Source organism: Gambusia affinis, linkage group LG14 (assembly GCF_019740435.1).
Source record: "Gambusia affinis linkage group LG14, SWU_Gaff_1.0, whole genome shotgun sequence".
Taxonomy (NCBI): domain Eukaryota; kingdom Metazoa; phylum Chordata; class Actinopteri; order Cyprinodontiformes; family Poeciliidae; genus Gambusia; species Gambusia affinis.
The window spans coordinates 7,430,314-7,447,696 of NC_057881.1; the positions used below are offsets into that span (position 1 = coordinate 7,430,314).

The following is a 17,383-nucleotide window of genomic DNA, read 5'->3' on the forward strand; positions in this document are numbered from 1 at the left end:
GTTGTAACTGTATATGGTCAAAATATTGTCTGTTTTTATTTTTTCAACAGATTCATTCTGTCTTCAGGGGAGATTGATGCACCTTTTCTCAATTAAATTTTTTCTTTTTAATCTCAAGGCACTTTACAAATAAGAAGTGAAATTGTTTAGAACGAAATAGATAATCAAAGCAATTTTATTATGCTTTGTAATGTAATAGAATAGAATAAAATAAAATTACAAAGATCATCTAATTTAGAGCTTTCAGGTGAACATAAACTGCAGTTTGTTTTCCCACTGGATTTCTGATGGTAAAAGGAGAAAACGTTCACGATCTGTGACAGATTTTGTCACAGTTGCCAACTTCAGGTGCAAAATCAAACTGAATGAGGCCTTTAAGTTATTTATTGCCTCTTACATATTCCAGCCTCTTATTTTTTTATGCAGAACTTACAGTGTGGGGGGAATAAGATGAAACACCTGAACTGTTCCTCAGCCTGCAGCAAGACTGTAGGGGGAAAACCACTAGACAGGCTGCAGAGGAAAAAAATGAATGCTGAGGAGCAGCAGGAGTGGGAATCAGCACTTAAATGCAACAGTAGAAAAGAAATACTTCCTCATTCTTTCAGATAGATTATCTTTTTATCTCACCATCCGTCGCCCTTTGTCCCAGCCGTGCACGGCTGCAGACAAAAGACCTCATAAAAAACACATTGGTTGTACGACTTGGTTTTGTTTTCCTGACTCTCACCTGTAATACCTGTACTGCCAGTAACAACAGCCTGACCTGCTTCCCTTTGAGTTCACTTCAACTTGGTGGGATTCTCACTAAGTTCAATTTCCCTTTTCAGAAAAAATGTCTCCCAAAGGAGACAAATAAAGATCCTTGTTTTGAATCAAAACCCACCGTATCTGGGTCAGTCAGTGTGTGCTCTTATCTAAAAATACAAAAACAGCCTCGATTTTCTAACAGGATTTCTTCATTATTTTCTTTCCTTTTGCAAATTGTGGCAGTGAGGATACAGATTTAGTGGAAATGTGCACAGGGATGACATGTACTAAATCTTTGTGGTATGTAATCACTGAGCCAGGTGTGTTGCTCAACCTGTTCTATCTCTTTCTGCAGGAATGTAAGTGAGCACCATGTTGCTCTTTACTGTACATGCCAGTAAATGTGTCAGTTTCCACCAGATAAGATATGTGCTACTGTTCCGTATGAAAAGTCTTACTTTTAAATATCCAGAGAAAGTCATAAATAATAAAAAAAAAATATCAAATGAAGTAAATTTAAAGGCTTAGATCACCGTTACATTAACCAACTTTTAAAAAAAAGATAAATTAACTAAAAAACTTTTGCCTAAATGCTCACTTCCAATTCTTTTGTGAGATCTCTTTATTTTATTTTATTTTATTTTATTTTATTTTATTTTTGCGTGTTCGGTATTCCTTCAAAATAAATGCGAGCTGTCTGTGATCTCCTGTGTAAACTCGTTAGCACAATTGAACAGCGTACACGAGGATGATTGACAGTGATAAGACCCTCCCCCTGACGTAGATTGGTTGTTTTTGGTCACAGTGTGTTTTTGCACAGGGAAGAGGTCGTTAAGATTGATTTTTTTTTATTTTTTCTCCATAGATTATCTGTCTCATACCTTCATGACATGGTGACAGTTTTAAAAAATATGGCCAAGCATATTTTTTGAAAAAGTTACTAATGTTTGTCATTATTCATAAGGTGACATAGAATAATATAAACTGTAAAACTCATCCATCATATGATTATCTCTATAAAAAAAACTTTTTAAAGAAGCTCCTGGCTTCTTTCAGCCGCTGACATTCCAGCCTACATTTCCCAGAATGCCTTGCGAGGCAGCAGCTGTGCGCTCCAGCAGCTTGCCCGCAGCAAACTGATGATAACACGCCGAACAAGGTGCAATGAAAGAGCGCTGAGTTGTTGTGTTTTTCTATTTCTTCATCCAGATTCCGGCTGCTCTGATGGAAACGATGTTCGGCTCTACGGAGTAGCACGATGGCGGTCGAAGGTAAAGGCTGTTTTATTTTCCCTGCGCTGTCAGTTTTGTTTATTCAGGATTAATTAGTTCTAGTTGAATGTTTACGGCGTCCAACCCGGGCGGCTCGGCTGTGAGTGGGTGATTTGTCGGTGATACGTGCTGTTATTGGTGTTCTCCGCATACAGCAGTGAACTCGCAGCCTCTGTATTTACATTGTGTGGCTCCTGCTGGGGGAACAGGTCTTTGCATAATCACCTCCGGCTCTACCTGGCGCTGCGTGTGTTTTCTGGAGGAAGAACAGCGGAAACAGAAAGGTTTCAGTCCCCCCCCCTCCTCTCCTTGGTGTGTGATGTGATGTCCTGTGTTGTGATGCAACAGAGAGCGAGTCCAGTCTGTCGGAACCTCGTCATTTGAGGCAGCAGGTGTTCTGACATGTGGACCTAAAGAGTCTCCGTCTCCTGCTTGTGATCGACACCTTAGTGATTTAAGGCAGCTTCCGTCTGGACGCTTTAAAGTCGGTGGGTCTGTCGGGATGCTCGGTCAGTCTCCTCACCTTATCGGAGGCATCTTGTGGATCCAGAATCCAATGAGAGGTATGTTAGTGATTCATCTGCGTTTCTGCGTGCAGACATGACGGTAAAGACTGGTTCTCCTGCATCCAAAATCAGCTTATTTATCTCCGATCTGTTGAGCAACGTGACCTTTAAAAGTCCCTCTCTTTTAGTTTTTCTTTAAATAATAATTTGCAAGCATGCAATGTTTTCCACATGTTAAAAATCGAGGGGGGGGCGAATCCAGCAAGCCATGATATGGGAGATTTTACATTATGCACGAAAAAGCTGGAGTTTTCTGACGTTATTTTGAATTACAAAAAGTATTCATGCATCTACAACTTCAGGTTTTGTAATTTAAATTAGGATTTAATGAGACCATTTGATGAAAAAATTGAGAGACATAGTTTAGTAATTGATTAATCGTTAACTGGAGTACAGATTCAAAAAAGGCAAATTGCTGAGAAAAAAACCTTCAGAGGAGTAATTGTACAAAAATATATACACTTCAGATTTAAGAAGAAAATCTTCTTTGTATATAATCATGTTTTAGCTGAAACTCCTCTACTGGCATAGTTTTTGTCTAAACCTCACTGAGTCAATACTTTGTGGAAGCATCTCTGGTTTCAATTATACGTTTGTTTTTTGTTGTTTTTTTTTTGCAGTATATCTCCACCAGCTTTGCATATTGAATGTAGAAGTTTTGAAACATTTATCAATTTTTCTACATAAAACAGCTCAGGGTCTGGAGGTTGGATTTAGGATTTTATCATGATATTTTGCAGTTCTGCTTTGATAATAATAAAAGTGTCAATAAGAACTATTTAACCATTTTCTTCTTGGGTAACTGTATGGCACAGCATTCATATCAGAGGAAACACAAAAACTTTTCTTTAAAAACACCTAAAGCTTCTTCAAGATGCAACGTACTTGAAAAAATGGGATTTATTTCACATTTAAGACTATAAGCAATCATAATTTTAGATTTACTGATATTTAGTGATGCATTTGTGTAAAAACAGTTTGGAAAATAGTAAAATAACATCTTAGTCAGTTTTTTTGTCATATTAATGAAAATTTATCGAGACAACAAGAAATTAAATTGTATCCTGATAAATGACCACCCATATCAGGATAAACCAGATTTGATAAATTATGTCTCTGATTAGTATGTTTTTAGTTTATTAATTGATTCTCAAAGGGATGGAGTTGTGGACTTGGACTAGGCCATTCCAACACATTAAAGTGCTTTCATCTAAACCAGGCTTTTAAATATCCCCAGTTCCAAGTGGCCAACATGGTGTTGCTGTAAACAAAACAAAAAACAACTTCTTTTGATAAACTTCAGAAATTACTATAATCATAAAAATTCCCACAACAGTAAGGTCCGTGAATGCAACCCTCAGTAAACCAACGTTACAGTGCAACGTTTGTCTCCTGACTGAAACAATTGATCAGATTAATCATTTATTGGAATAATCAACTAACTAATTTAATGATCAATTGTTAACTGGAATATATAGACAGTATAAAACTCTACAAATAATATATACATTTTATTTTTAAGATGAAAACTTTCTTTGCCTGTAAACATTTTTTTATTTCTCCCAGTTCATATTTACTAAAGGAATGTTACATTATGGCATTTTGGGCAATAAAATGTTTAATTTTGTATTTAAAAAAAGGAATTTATTTGTTTGTTTGCATCTTTTAATGTGTTCCTAGTGTTGTATCAAAAAGGCTTAAGTGTTTAAATTAATAATCTGTAGAATGTGTTGTTTTGTCTGATTGTCAGAATAATTGATAAATTAATCGATAACTAAAATGATTGTTAGCTGCAGCCCTGGCAGTGATTTTTAGCTTGCAGAATTAATGAAACACTTTTTTACCAACACTGAACTGTAAAACTTACAACAATAAAACATTTGGACTGCCAAGTATTTGTTTTACTATCTCATCCAAATGCAAATGTTAACCTTTGCATGCCTTTTATCTCTGACAGGAAAATATTAAGACCGCAAACGTAATATCTGCACGTTCCAATTGTTCTGAGTTTATTTTTTTACATACATGCAGGTCAGATTAAACTGAAAAGGTGGTTTCTTGTAGGTTTCTGTTGATGATTGCTTTTGAAAGAGACGAACAATCTTCTAACATTGTACTGCAAACTCAGGACAGGGAATGAAATCAGAGTGAAAATCTGATGCAACATATTGAGCTGGATTTGGTAATAAGTGGAAATAATCTGACTGCAGTTCACAAACAAGAAGGTTGTAAAATAATGAACCCAAAAAGTTAAATTCCTGGTTCTTTTGAGCTGCTGCTCATCTGCAAACGAAGAATAAAATACAGCGACAATTAAATTTTTGTCTGCAGGTCATCTCAGTTCCTCCAGTGACTCACCACCTTGTGTCATTGTGAGATTCATGAGCAATATTTCTCTTCAGTGACACTTCAGTAACATCAGATCTGAGAGCACAAACTGATTTATTTATTTTTTTTTTAATAACTCTGGAAATATGAAGCGCTGAAACAGTTTCTCATTCAGCGATCCAGATGAAAAGCTGTGCGTCCGACCTTTGTTTTAGCAAACTGGAAAATGCTGTTGGCATCATTATTGGGCATCATTATTTTATAACATCACATTCACAGGAATGACTCCAAAAGCACAATATAAACCTCATTTAGGTCACATAAGAACCCAGAATATGTAAAACACTCCAGGCCTCGGTTAAGGTCAGAGTTCATGATTAGAAAATAACATGATCCCCAAGTCTATAGGAAAATATTTCGTAGCTTTACAAAATGATGGCAAAAAACTTTGGAATCTTTGCATCTGTTACATCGGATGTAAAACATAATTTCAGAAAAGACCATCACAACATCAAATATGGAGATGATAAAGTAGTAATCTGGAAAAAAAAATAAATTTTGGAGTGGTTTAGTCAAAGTCTGTACTTAAATCCTATTGAAAAGTTATATTAGGGCTGGACAATTATGGATGAAAAATATATCGCAATAAGAGTGTTTCATATCAGTGGATATCAATAATTGTCAATATCCATAAATAATTTTTTGTTTAAAATATCTAAATAACTGTCAAGCTGGTGACGCGACATTTTCTGTTTTATCAACAGTTTTCACTCCATGCTGCCGTTCTCTAGTTTTAAGCAGTTATGGAGAAACATTAAACAGCTGCAGTGCAAGTTACTCTGCAGGTTGTTGCTAGGTAACCAAAGAGTGAGGGAGTTGCTAGGTAACAACTGAGAAGAGAGTCAATTGATTCCACCAACTTTGCTTAGTTAGCGGTGAAAGGTTGAGCGGCTAAAGCCTTTCCTTTCTGCCTGCATCTCCCAGAATGCATTGCGGTTCTGGACATATTGACTATTCTATCAGGCGTATCATTTATTGATATTGATCATGTGTGTATCATGATATGATTGATTTATTGTCCGGGCCTAGACTGCAACTCGTCAACATGGCTGAATTAAAACAATTCTGCATAAAAAAGTTAGCTGTAGACACGTTTTTACCATGTTTTTATATTAAAATGAGTTTGATATAAAACATTTAAGTTTGACCAAGAAGAAGCAAAAACAGTGGGAATAATTAAAGGCCCAAAGCATGTTTCAGTACAGTACTAGTATATTTTCCATAGCAACAAAGTCATTAAATCATGAGACGGATTGCTGTGAGTGTTTTGTGTTTAGTTTTCATGTCACTCCTCACGATGTTTACAGGGTTTCTAGGTGATATAAAAGCCCGTTGATGGGAGGAGTTGTAATCCACGATATTTGCTCTAAATGGTGAAAACATGCAGCAGAAATTAATGTTCAGCTACAAGCAGTGTTTCTGGAGGTTCATGGTTTTGGGTCAGGATGCCACTGTGGGCCACAAACCACCAGCAGGGGGTCTGGGGTTGGACTTAGTGGATCAAGTGAGCTCTGGGGGGAAGAAAGCATGGCTTATCGCCTTAATTTGCATGGATTAGCCATGGATTAGCTTGACTCTTTGCTTATTTATCTCAGTAACATATGAGTCACAAATCTCTACTGGTTTGATTCAGTGTGATGTGAACTTAAAGTTTTATCTTTATATGTTGTGGAAAAAGTAGTGAAATTAACAAAAACGGCAATACAGACTGCTTTTTTTAAAAAACAACAAAATTGGAATTTATAGTGACAATGGTAAATCAAAATTCTTTTGATAAGAAATTTATTACAATAAATGATAAACGATTCCATAGAAACCCACCACTGGATGTAAAGGAGATCGTCGAGGGCTGGATCATTAGCTGGACAAGATTTTTCTGCATTTTTTTTGGAAGAAACTGGAAATATTTGATCTTCTTTATGGTGGCAGAAATACAACAACATTAGATCCATCATATTCACAAACAGAACTTTACAACAATTGTTCAGAATCAACAAACGTACATTTACGCTCTTTATCAACTTTTTATTTCATTTTCTAGGATGAAGTAAGAAAATAACTGGCATCTCTTACTCTTTGCTTACTGCTTGAGTAAGGACAAATATTTTACCTTCAAATTAAAAGCCGACTTATCAAAATAAAAGCATTAAATGAAGGTTTGTGCACAAAATCAACACTTTATGCATCTTTTATTAATAAATTTCGACCAGACTAATTGGAAATAGGCCTATCAAGAAAAGAAATTGTCCCAGAAGTTACTTGGATAAATTATAATATTGTTGTTTTTAGACGGCATAATAATGTAAATACACCCTCAAAAATATTTTAATTTAACATTGGAACTGGAAGATATTTTAAATATGTAGAATAAATAAACAAACTAACAGAAACAACAATAAAAAAAATAAATTATGAAGTCTCTGTGAATAAATTTGACTATTTGAGACCAAAACTGAAAACTTTTGTCCTTCAGTTTTTGTTAGAGAAAAACATCAAATCATGCAAATGTAAATTTTTGAGCGTGTTTTAATTTATCATGCATTTTATTGAATTAGTTTGGTTGAAAATGTCTAAAATATGTTCTACAAGTTGTAAACTATAGACGATATTTTGTTGTTTTTTTAGAGTGAAATCCAGGATTTTAACAACATTTTAGTAGTAAAGTGTTAATATTTCCCTTCTTATTGGATCTTCTTGAGGTATTTGAGTTTCTTTCACCCCCTTTTACAGAAACCTGCAGATTAGTTGTATTTATATTTAACCTGCTGTTTCACAGTAGACATAATACTCGCGCTTTGTGCTTAGATTTGCTCTTTCTTTCTTCCTGACAGAAGAACAATATCCTCTGGGTGGAACAAAGTGGAACAAGAACATCACTATTTTAAGAAGTGATGTTTCGAGGGGAGAGAAAAAAGGCGCACCACTTTCCTGCATCATTGTTTTTCATCTGTGCTGCACTATTAACCTGTGCAAAGCAGAATGTGGGTCGTCTCCTAAATCATTTAGAACCTGAGATGACAGGATCCTGTTTGGGAAAGCAGAGGTCTGGGAAGACCTGCTCCCTGTGTGGGCTTCGCTTTGGACGACACTTTCATCGGCGTTCGCCGTGTTCAGCAAATCCTGGCAATGAAGGCTGGAAAATGTGTGCATTGCTTTTCTCTGCTTTACAGCCAGTCAGCAGATTATTTGAATTTCACTCCGGAGGTTTAATCAGAGTCAGAAATGATGTGAAAGTTGATTATATCTGCTGCTGCGCTTCAGAGTGATCACATTATGACCAAACTGGAATTTACTTATATTTTGCTTCAAAGTTAAAACGATTAATCGTCTAATTTATCAATCAAATAATCGTTAAAAAATCGTATACAAACTCAAAAAAGGAAATTATAAAAAAAAAACACACTTGGGACTATAATTATGTCAATTATAATTGTACAGAAAATTTATACATTTTGCATCTAAGATTAAAAAAAAATGTTTGCAAATATGTTTTACTCAAAGTGGCATAGTTTTCTTCTTCATCAAATTCTGTAAAAAAGAAATAAAATCTCATTTTAAACATATTTTCCTTGCCAATTATTGATCAGTAAATAAAAAAATATTCATTGTATTGCAGAAAGAGCTGAGCATAAAGTTATTGTTGAAAGTATTTTCTTTAGCTGCAGATGCATCTTTTGCTACATTTATTGCTAAATTGTTGTAATTTAGCAATAAAATATTTATTTTCTGATTTTAAAAAAGGAATTCAATTATTTATTTCCATTCTTTAATGTATTTCTAATATTGTAAGAAAAGGTCTTAAATGGAAAAATCTGCAGAATGTGAAATTTTTTCTTTCCCATTAATCGATGAATAAAATAATTGATAGTTGCTCTAATTCAAAGTGTTTTTGATCCAGTTTTATAGCTGGACTAATAATAAATCCTGTAAAAATAACCAGGAACTGTGCAGAAAATAAGTTAAAATAGGAATAATGAGGGATAACTCTGGATATTTGCTCTGTTGTACCTGTAGATCCGTTTCTTCTATGCACCATTTTATTTTTTATTTTTTATTTCTGAACAGATTGTGTTAAATAATTCAACCTTAAGTTTCTGCGCAGATGGAAGAGCTTTCCCAAAATAGCTGACAAAGTCGTAACCTAGTGACCAAAGTTAAATTTAGCCGTGCCAGACTGACGCAGAGCCGAGCCGGTTGGTGAAGGAAACTGGACCTGGTTCTGCATTTCTGCTTTGACTTTATTTAACTGGACCAAAGAAGGTCCAGTTTAATTAATTTATTTCAGAAAATGATGCTAATTGGACCTCTTCGATGCAAACATAATCTCATAATTTTTATTTGTTTTCGGCGACTTCTTGCTGTTTTTTGTCATTTTCACTTAAATCTTGTCTGACCTTCAATTATTAAAAATAACGTTTATTTTGTTAATGTAAAGTTGAATGATACGTTTGTTAAAATAGGAGTTTTTATTCTTTCCTAAGCTTTCATACATCTTGTATATTTCTGCACAAACTTCAGTTTTGGTTGTTGTGACTGAAGAAGTTTTGAAAGTTGTTGTTTTTTTTTTGTTGTTTTTTTTTGCCCCTTAAAGTTTCTAGTAACTGTAATCTGAAAAGTGTGGTGCATATTTTGTGAAACCTCTAAACTTTTAAACAAAATGAAAATCAGCCAGTTCCTTTAACAAGTCACTTAATCTAATTAGTAAACATTCCTCAGTATAAATCTTGTCACTGCCAAAACACAACATTTACCAAGCATTTTTTATTTAGTTTCTACTGCAAATATCTCAGTATTTCCTGGTAACATTCTGACTTTATCCTCATAATTACTTTCATTTCTATTTTCATAAAGGGGCCCCAACTCTCTGTCCTAAGAGTAGGACGTAAGTCTTCATTGATTTTAAAAGACGGAAGAATCTACCTAGAAATATTTAAAAATAAAAGAAAGAAAGAAAAAATTAAACAAGAATAGTTTCTGAGCAAAATGCCAAAAAAGCTCCAGTAAGTGTAAATAAGACAAAACTGATTTACAAGTAACTTTTCAACAACATATTAATTTAATTTAATAAATGCTTCCTTAATTATGATGAAAAGCTTCTAGTTAAACTGGCAGATTGTTTCACTTATAAAACAGGAAAAATGTTTTATAAGTTTATTAATCAGCCAGTGGAACCAGAACTTTTTCATCAAAATTAAGTAATTATTTACTTAAAACAAGCTGCTATATCTCACTTTTAAATCAGTTTTGTCTTATTTCAGGTGTACTAAGATATTTGCAGTAGAATCTACTAAAACATTTGCCAAGATTTTGCAGTTTATTGAAAAAGTCTATTGTGTTTCTAGATCAGTTTTTTGGATCTCAGATCCCCGCTGGGATATAATTATGATTTATTCGACCCTGGTGGTAAATTAATGGTGGTTTATTGTCTTTTTGAGTAAGAGAGACGTGTGCAGTGAGTGATATCTAACCGTGATGAAGACATGTGCCTTCGCCGTGATCAGAGTCGGATCTGGACGTCATTTCCAGTCAGCAGTGTTTACCCCCGTGGCTGAAGTTGTTCCCTTCGATTTGTCAGCCTCGCCTCCCTGAGACGCCCCGGCCTGTTCAGCCGTTCAGAAAATGCACATCAGTCTCCACGATGGCGGCGCAGGGACAGATTTAGTAGAATAAACATGTTTGTTTGAACCACCGATGAAGGATTACACCTGGCTGGGATTAATCCAGAGCCGCACTGACAGCAGGTCGTCATTCCGATCTAATTCAAGGGAAATGGGATTAAGATGAGGAGCGTGTCATCGGAGGGCGGCGTTGTGTAACCGTTCTCCTTCAGGGGAACCTACAGCCATCTTTCAAAAAGCCATCTTTCAAACACAGTGTTTCAAAACACTGTGTCTGCTGCTGCCTGCTTTTCAGAAAGACAATATCATGTGCAAATATCTGTCCATCTCGTGGCGGATATGCAGGAGTGAGACTTTCCTTTTTTTCCTTCTTCTATCCATCTGAGAGCGGTTCAGTCATTACCATTAAACTGGATCTGTCTCTGGCCGCAGGGCTTCTGCTGCCTCAGCTTGCGTCACTTTCTTAGACTGTTTGCTCACTTGGAAGAAATCCAGGAGAAGCGAAAAGCAACAAGGTCGACTCAGAGCTGCTGAGGATTTTCTCTCTGCTGGTTTATTGTTCAGCGTCATCAGAAATAGCATCAATTGCTTGAAGTTGTTGTTTTTTGTGTGTGCTTTCTTCAGTTCATTGAGGTTTAAAGAGATTTATTTGTGCAATGCTTTGTTTATGTCTGACCACAACATTTAAATGAAGTCTGGATTTTAACCAGATCATTCGCTGCAGGGTTTTTGGATCTTTGTCCTGTTGATGAATAAGGCTGGTGGAACAAGCAATAAATCAATTAATCACGTTGTAAATTAAAACAAGCTTGATCATTTCTATTTGCATGATTGCTTATCTTGTGTTGTTTCTCTTTCTATCAAAAACTGGATGACAGAAGCTTCAGTCTGCTGTCAATTATCTCCTTTTCTGTTGTCGCTTTGGTTGATTTGTTTATTTTCTCTGGGTATTTAAAATCTCCTCCAGTTCCAGTGTTAAATGCTGATTAGAAATTAATCATATTCTTACAGAATATGTTCTTGCTTTATTATGCCATTACCATTACTTCAAAATGGTCTCAAAACAATAATATTATCATTTATTGCAATAACTCTTGGATCAATTTATCAATTAGTCACAAAATAAGTTAAAACGAGATTGATGATTTCCATTTGCATGATTGCTTTTCATCCAGTCTTTCTACCAGAAACTGGACGACAGAAGGATTCAGTCTGATTCATTTGTCTCAACTAAATGTTAAAAGTCCGTTTGGTTTACAGAAACTTTATTATCCATTTATTGTTGTCCTTTTGGTTGAGTTTTTAAATGTCTATTAGAAATTAAAACTTATTGATCTTATTGATTAAGAATGTGGGTTGTTTTGCATTTTTATGCCATAACCATTATTTGAAAATTGTCTCAAAACAACATTATTGTTTAGCACAATAACTATCGGGACAATTTACTGTGTATCAAATTAGTTAATCATGAGAGGCCTGTTGACGACACACTTGGTGCCGAGCTTCAGGTGTCGGAGCGATGGCTTCTTTGGACACTTTGGTACACAAAATTAAACTCAAAGTTCTGTTTAACCTGCATGAATTCTTCATTCCTTCCTACAAGTTACAAAATAACTTAGAGAACATTTAAGATGGCCGCCAACCTTTTTAGCAAATGAACCTGCAAGACTAAAGAAAACCAAGAGCTGCATGTTAAATGTTGAAGTTCATGACAGGACAAGTTAGTAAAAAACTAATAAATACAGTAAAGGTTTTTCTCCACTAGAGGATTTTTCTCTCTGACTTCAACTTCTCATATTTTTGCACCAAAATTACCTCCATATACGTTGGTATTGAACGTTTCAAAATGTTAAATGGTTTCATTTTCTCTAGCTGGGTTTCCATTACAAATGTGCGCAAAACTTTGATATTCTGCTACTGTTGAACAAACACAATTTCTCAATTGTGGTGTTTCCATTAAGTAAGAAATGCAATTAAAATCAATATATTTATGCAATAAGTTATTACAAAACCTGCTGCGCCATCATCCTCCTACCACTTCCTGTCGTCTTCTTTGCCATTTCCGCCAGTAGTAACATCTGGTTGTTAATCATGTGACTTGTTTGAGGCAAAAAAAGTGCGTCCATTGCAGTTTTGCATCAATTTTGAGACAGCCGTAAAACCACCTCGTTTAGCATAAAACGTTTTATTGAAAAAGTGTTTGTTTTTTTTTATTGGCGTGTTTCTATTAATTTTATTGAACAAACACAATTTCCCAATTGTGGTGTTTCTGTTAATTAAAGTCACACATGGATACGTTTGCTCATGCAATAAGCCACTAACTTTGAGAAGTCATGTACTTTTGCACCAAAAATGCTTGAAAATGAGTCGGTATTAAACGTCCCAGAGTGTTGAAGGGTTTCATTTTCACTTTGTGCTGCAACATCGGACCCCTGTGTCGCATTTCAATGCAATATGAAAGTAGCTGACAGCGTGGGTTCTTGTCTGGAGAGGGCAGAACAGAATCTACTGCATCCTTTAGCTTTATTGACCTTTTGTGTAATATATGAGGAGCAGGGAAATGAAACCCGTGGGAGAGGCCAGATTTTTGCTGAATGTTCTAGTCAGTCGTTTTTTTATTTCACCCTTGTAAAGCACATCTCTACTCTCTCAAATGAGGACTTTTGTTGTGTTTTTTCCCTGAATATTTGGCTCCCTGCTGTGCCAAGAGCAGAAAGTTGGCGGTGCGTCAGCTCTGCTCCCTGATGACCAAGCAGCTCGCTGCCTCCCGTTCTGCTGACTGATTGAAGCTGCAGATATGACACAGTTTGTGTGCCGCTGATTACACATCGGGCACAGATGGATGGAGCCAGTGTCAGGTGAAGATGGCCGCTTTTGGCACGGCTGAGACTTCGATTCATCTGACATCTGCTCCGGGAGAAATGGATGGACATTTTAGACCCATTAACAAAGCGGTTATGCAAAAATGTTCATTCATTTTCTGTTTTAGTGTGACAACTTAAAATGTAAGGAGTGAGGTAGGAATGAGCGATAAACACAGTTGGAGCGATAGAAATTTGGCCTATGATAGAGAGCTGCAGTCTACCGGCTAACCGTGGTAATGATTGTTGATGATGTAACCAGCATCAAAGCAAAGCAAACAGGAAGCAGCGTGGCCTGTTCATTAAGAAGACTGCTGCAAAAACGTAAACTATCTGGACTGGATGAGGGTTTAACCTCTCACGGTCTTGGCGCAGCACTCAGGAGGAGCGCGGCAGATGTCACGGTCGGACATCGGGGAATCAAGGGGTGAAAGCGCAGGCTGGATTGGTGCCCCCCCCACCAGAACAGCTCCATGAGTTCAACCACGTCTCTTGTCCCTCGCTTGATGCTCAGGAGGAGCGCGGCAGATGTCACGGTTGAAACCACAAAAAGAAAACCTCTTTAAAAAAGAAGCGCTAAGGTGTAAATTTGTTTTACCACCCTAACATAGTGACATAAAAATGTCATGTTTTCAAGTTCTATTTCTTTAGGCGTACAAAGCTGTAAGTCTATTAATTTAACTGCATTTTTTAAAATCAACACAGAATAACTGATCGTGTTTCATAAAACATGGTCATTTATTTCAATTTGTATCTTTTTTTTGTTTCTTCTTTTTCCGTTTTATATTTTTAAACTTTATTACCTGTAAAGTAAAGAGATTGGACTTCATCTCACTTTCATCTGGATCCAGATTCTGTGTCAGATCAAAGTGTTTGAACATATTTTTTGCATCCTGGTTCATGCTATAGAAATTACGTTGAACTTCTAAAGTTTGAAGCAGCAGAAAATGAAAACGGTGAAATCAGAAACTTCCCTCTTTGCCTGGATTGGTAACTTTCCTGCTGCTCAAATGGAGGATCTTTGTCTCCTTTATAAAATAATAATAGCTTTAACTCAGGTCTAAATTAAGACAATCTATTTTTGTAATCCTTTGACTGTTTCCCTTTGAAGCACTAACAGCTTTATGCTGCAGATACACGCTTCACTGCAAGCCAAAAGAACAACAGCTTTCTGCCTTTTCACTTTAAACTGGGTCATTGCTTCACTTTTCCAACCTACTCTTCCTCAGTCAGACATTTTCTAGCTTCATATTCAACTTTTTTCTTTTCATCTAATCTCGTTTTTTTTTTTTGCTCCCCTCGCCCTTTTTATTCCTTGTCCTCCCCCAGTCTGCGCTCTTCAGAGATTGAAAGCGAAGAACATCTGCGACTGTTTGACACAGAACCACCCAATGAAAGCTGATGGAGCCCCGGAGTTACAAACGCCACAGCGTGAAAAAGTTCGAACGTAGTTAACGTTTGATTAAGTTTAAGTTTTATCACATGACAGATATTTGATCTTGTCTGTCGTCACCTTCTTAAAATAATGACCCGAGTCCAAAAGTAATTTTGGCAACACAATAAAAGTCATTATTATTTTAGGGTTTGACATTATGTATTTTTTTTTCTTGCAGGAATTTTCTGTCAGGCAAAAGTTCGAGTCACCCACAGATACAATCATTGCATTCTGTGACAACTAGCTAGCTGCTAATATTATCGACTACCTAGCTTTTTTGCGTCCATCATGTCTAAAGTGTAAATTCATTGCCTGTTGGCTGGATGTTTGTTGTTTTCCATTTGTTCATTTCTGATGCGGTGCTAAAAAAATTAACACAACATATGAAATATGTGATTTTATTTTGTACATTTCAGTTGTGATACAGCTCTTAAATTTTATTTTTAAAGCTCTTAAAAAGTTTTACGTGTTCTGATAGTTTTACCAACACATTCAAGTATTATATGTTTTCCAGCCACAATGCGCCATTTTATAGCATGATCAAGTAACTATTACAACTTCAGTTGCTAAAAATAATCAGATATGACTTCAAATAAATTTTAATTCCTAATTTAACGCTTTCAAATTGGGCCTCTGTCTCTTTAAGTTTTTACCGGAGTTGCACTGAGAAGCAGCTCCTATAATGAGCTCAGCAGACGTGCAGTTCCACCAGGTGTTTGCTAATTGCTGCTGACTAGTCTGAAGGAGCCGAGTGGGGGAGTTGATGCTCTGAAACAAACAGCTGCCACAAAGGTTGAGGGTAATTTCTGTGGAATTTGTTCCCTAAAACTAGCTTAGTTCACAAACCATAAATGGATTTTTTTGTGCCTTTTTGATGAAATTTTCAACCAAATTTATATTTTCTATTTAGACAATTTTCTTCCAGCTCGGATGCTACGAATTTAAACCTGAATTGATGCGCTACAGCCGTTACATTCATATCAAAGATTTGATATGCTTTGTTGCTCCCACTTTGTAAATCAAACTCTAATCATTTGCATAAAGCAGTTTGAACCTTTGATTTAAGTAACTAATTGGACGCAAGTGTTGAAACTAAACTCTGTTTTATTCGATGACTGCATGAGTGGTGACCCACTGAATGAGAGTCACATGAGAGCGCTACACCTCCAAATTGCAGAGGCGGATCATGAATTTTAATGTTGCACAAAAAGCCTTTAACGGCAGCGATGGAAAAAGAGAAAACTGTCCTACTTTCTTCAGCATTTTAAAGCTTTTCCAAGAACTCTGGGTTGAGTTACAGAACTATGAGCTTTTGTCTGAAAGAGAAAGATCATGGATCTGTCATCTTTATAACCTGAAGAACATTTTTTTCTCTCAGTTCAAACAAAAACAAACTCGTTAGAGCTGCAAATGTCACGACTTTTTGAAAAAAGACATCTAATTTAGACAAATATCTACTTTTGCAAATTTGTAGTAGCTCAGTAAACACAACATTTTGCAAACAGAGAATAGATTTTTTTTTTTCCCCCCTGTTGAATGGAAAGTGATGTAAAATAAAAAAAAAAATCTGAGATTCCAACTAAATGACAAGAAAAACGGATCTAAACAAATCTGGTGCTTTGAGGAAATTCAATGCAAATATTGCAGGGAAAAAATGAAAAACTGTTAAAAAGTTGCATTTGTTTTTGTATCTATTTTTAAAAACATTAACTGGTTCTTTTTATTTTTTAGCCAAAGTTATTAGAGCAGCTCTGGAAACTTAGACACTTACTGAAGCTTTTTTGACATGTTGCTCAGAAACTATTCTTGTTTAATTTTTTCTTTCTTTTATTTTTAAACATTTCTAGGTAGATTCTTCCATCTTTTAAAATCAAAGAAGATTTACGTCCTACTTTTAGGACAGAGAGTTGGGTCCCTTTATGAAAATAGAAATTAAAGTAATTATGAGAATAAAGTCAGAATATTACCAGGAAAAAGTCAAGAGAAATATTTCAACTTTATTCTCAAATAATTTCAAATCTATTTTTGTAGAACTTTATTCTTGGTATTTTGATTTTATTCTCAAAATATTTTGACTTTATTAAATTATTTTAATTTTATCCTCGCAGTATGATTTTATTCTCAAATTATTTTGACTTTATTCTCATATTACTCGAAATATTTTGACTTTATTATATTATTTCAACTCTAATCTTGTATTCTTTGAACTTTATTCTCATAATATTTTGACTTTATTCTCTGACAAGTTTATTCCTGTAATGTTATTTTATATTTCTGTTAGTGTGTCTCTAATAGTCCATCATGCAATCTTTAAAACTTTTCATTTTCTGTAAGTGAGTTCTGATCTTCTGCTCATCTGCTGAGTTTGCCAACATCCTCGGATCAAACTGGGGGAGAATTAGCGCTGCATAAATTTTGTGGGGTGAAGTTGTGAATAATCAGATCCCATCTCTGCTGGTGGTGCAGATTTGTGTTTGTTTTAAGACGTGGAGAC

At 35.5% G+C, this 17,383-nt stretch overlaps 1 protein-coding gene across 7 annotated transcripts in view; it reads left to right on the forward strand.

Annotated features, from left to right (window-relative positions):
• Positions 1-1,815: 1,815 nt before the first annotated feature.
• Positions 1,816-17,383, forward strand: part of samd12 (sterile alpha motif domain containing 12) — a 114,392-nt gene continuing 98,824 nt past the window's right edge. For 5 of the 7 annotated variants that reach the window (XM_044139030.1, XM_044139025.1, XM_044139026.1 and 2 more), the window contains exon 1: positions 2,352-2,584. In XM_044139030.1, coding sequence (XP_043994965.1) covers positions 2,524-2,584 — 61 coding nt within the window. In that variant the 5' untranslated portion in view covers positions 2,352-2,523. Of the gene's footprint in view, positions 2,022-2,351; positions 2,585-17,383 lie in introns of those variants that run through there. The other 2 variants (XM_044139028.1, XM_044139031.1) reach the window with 2 other exon arrangements.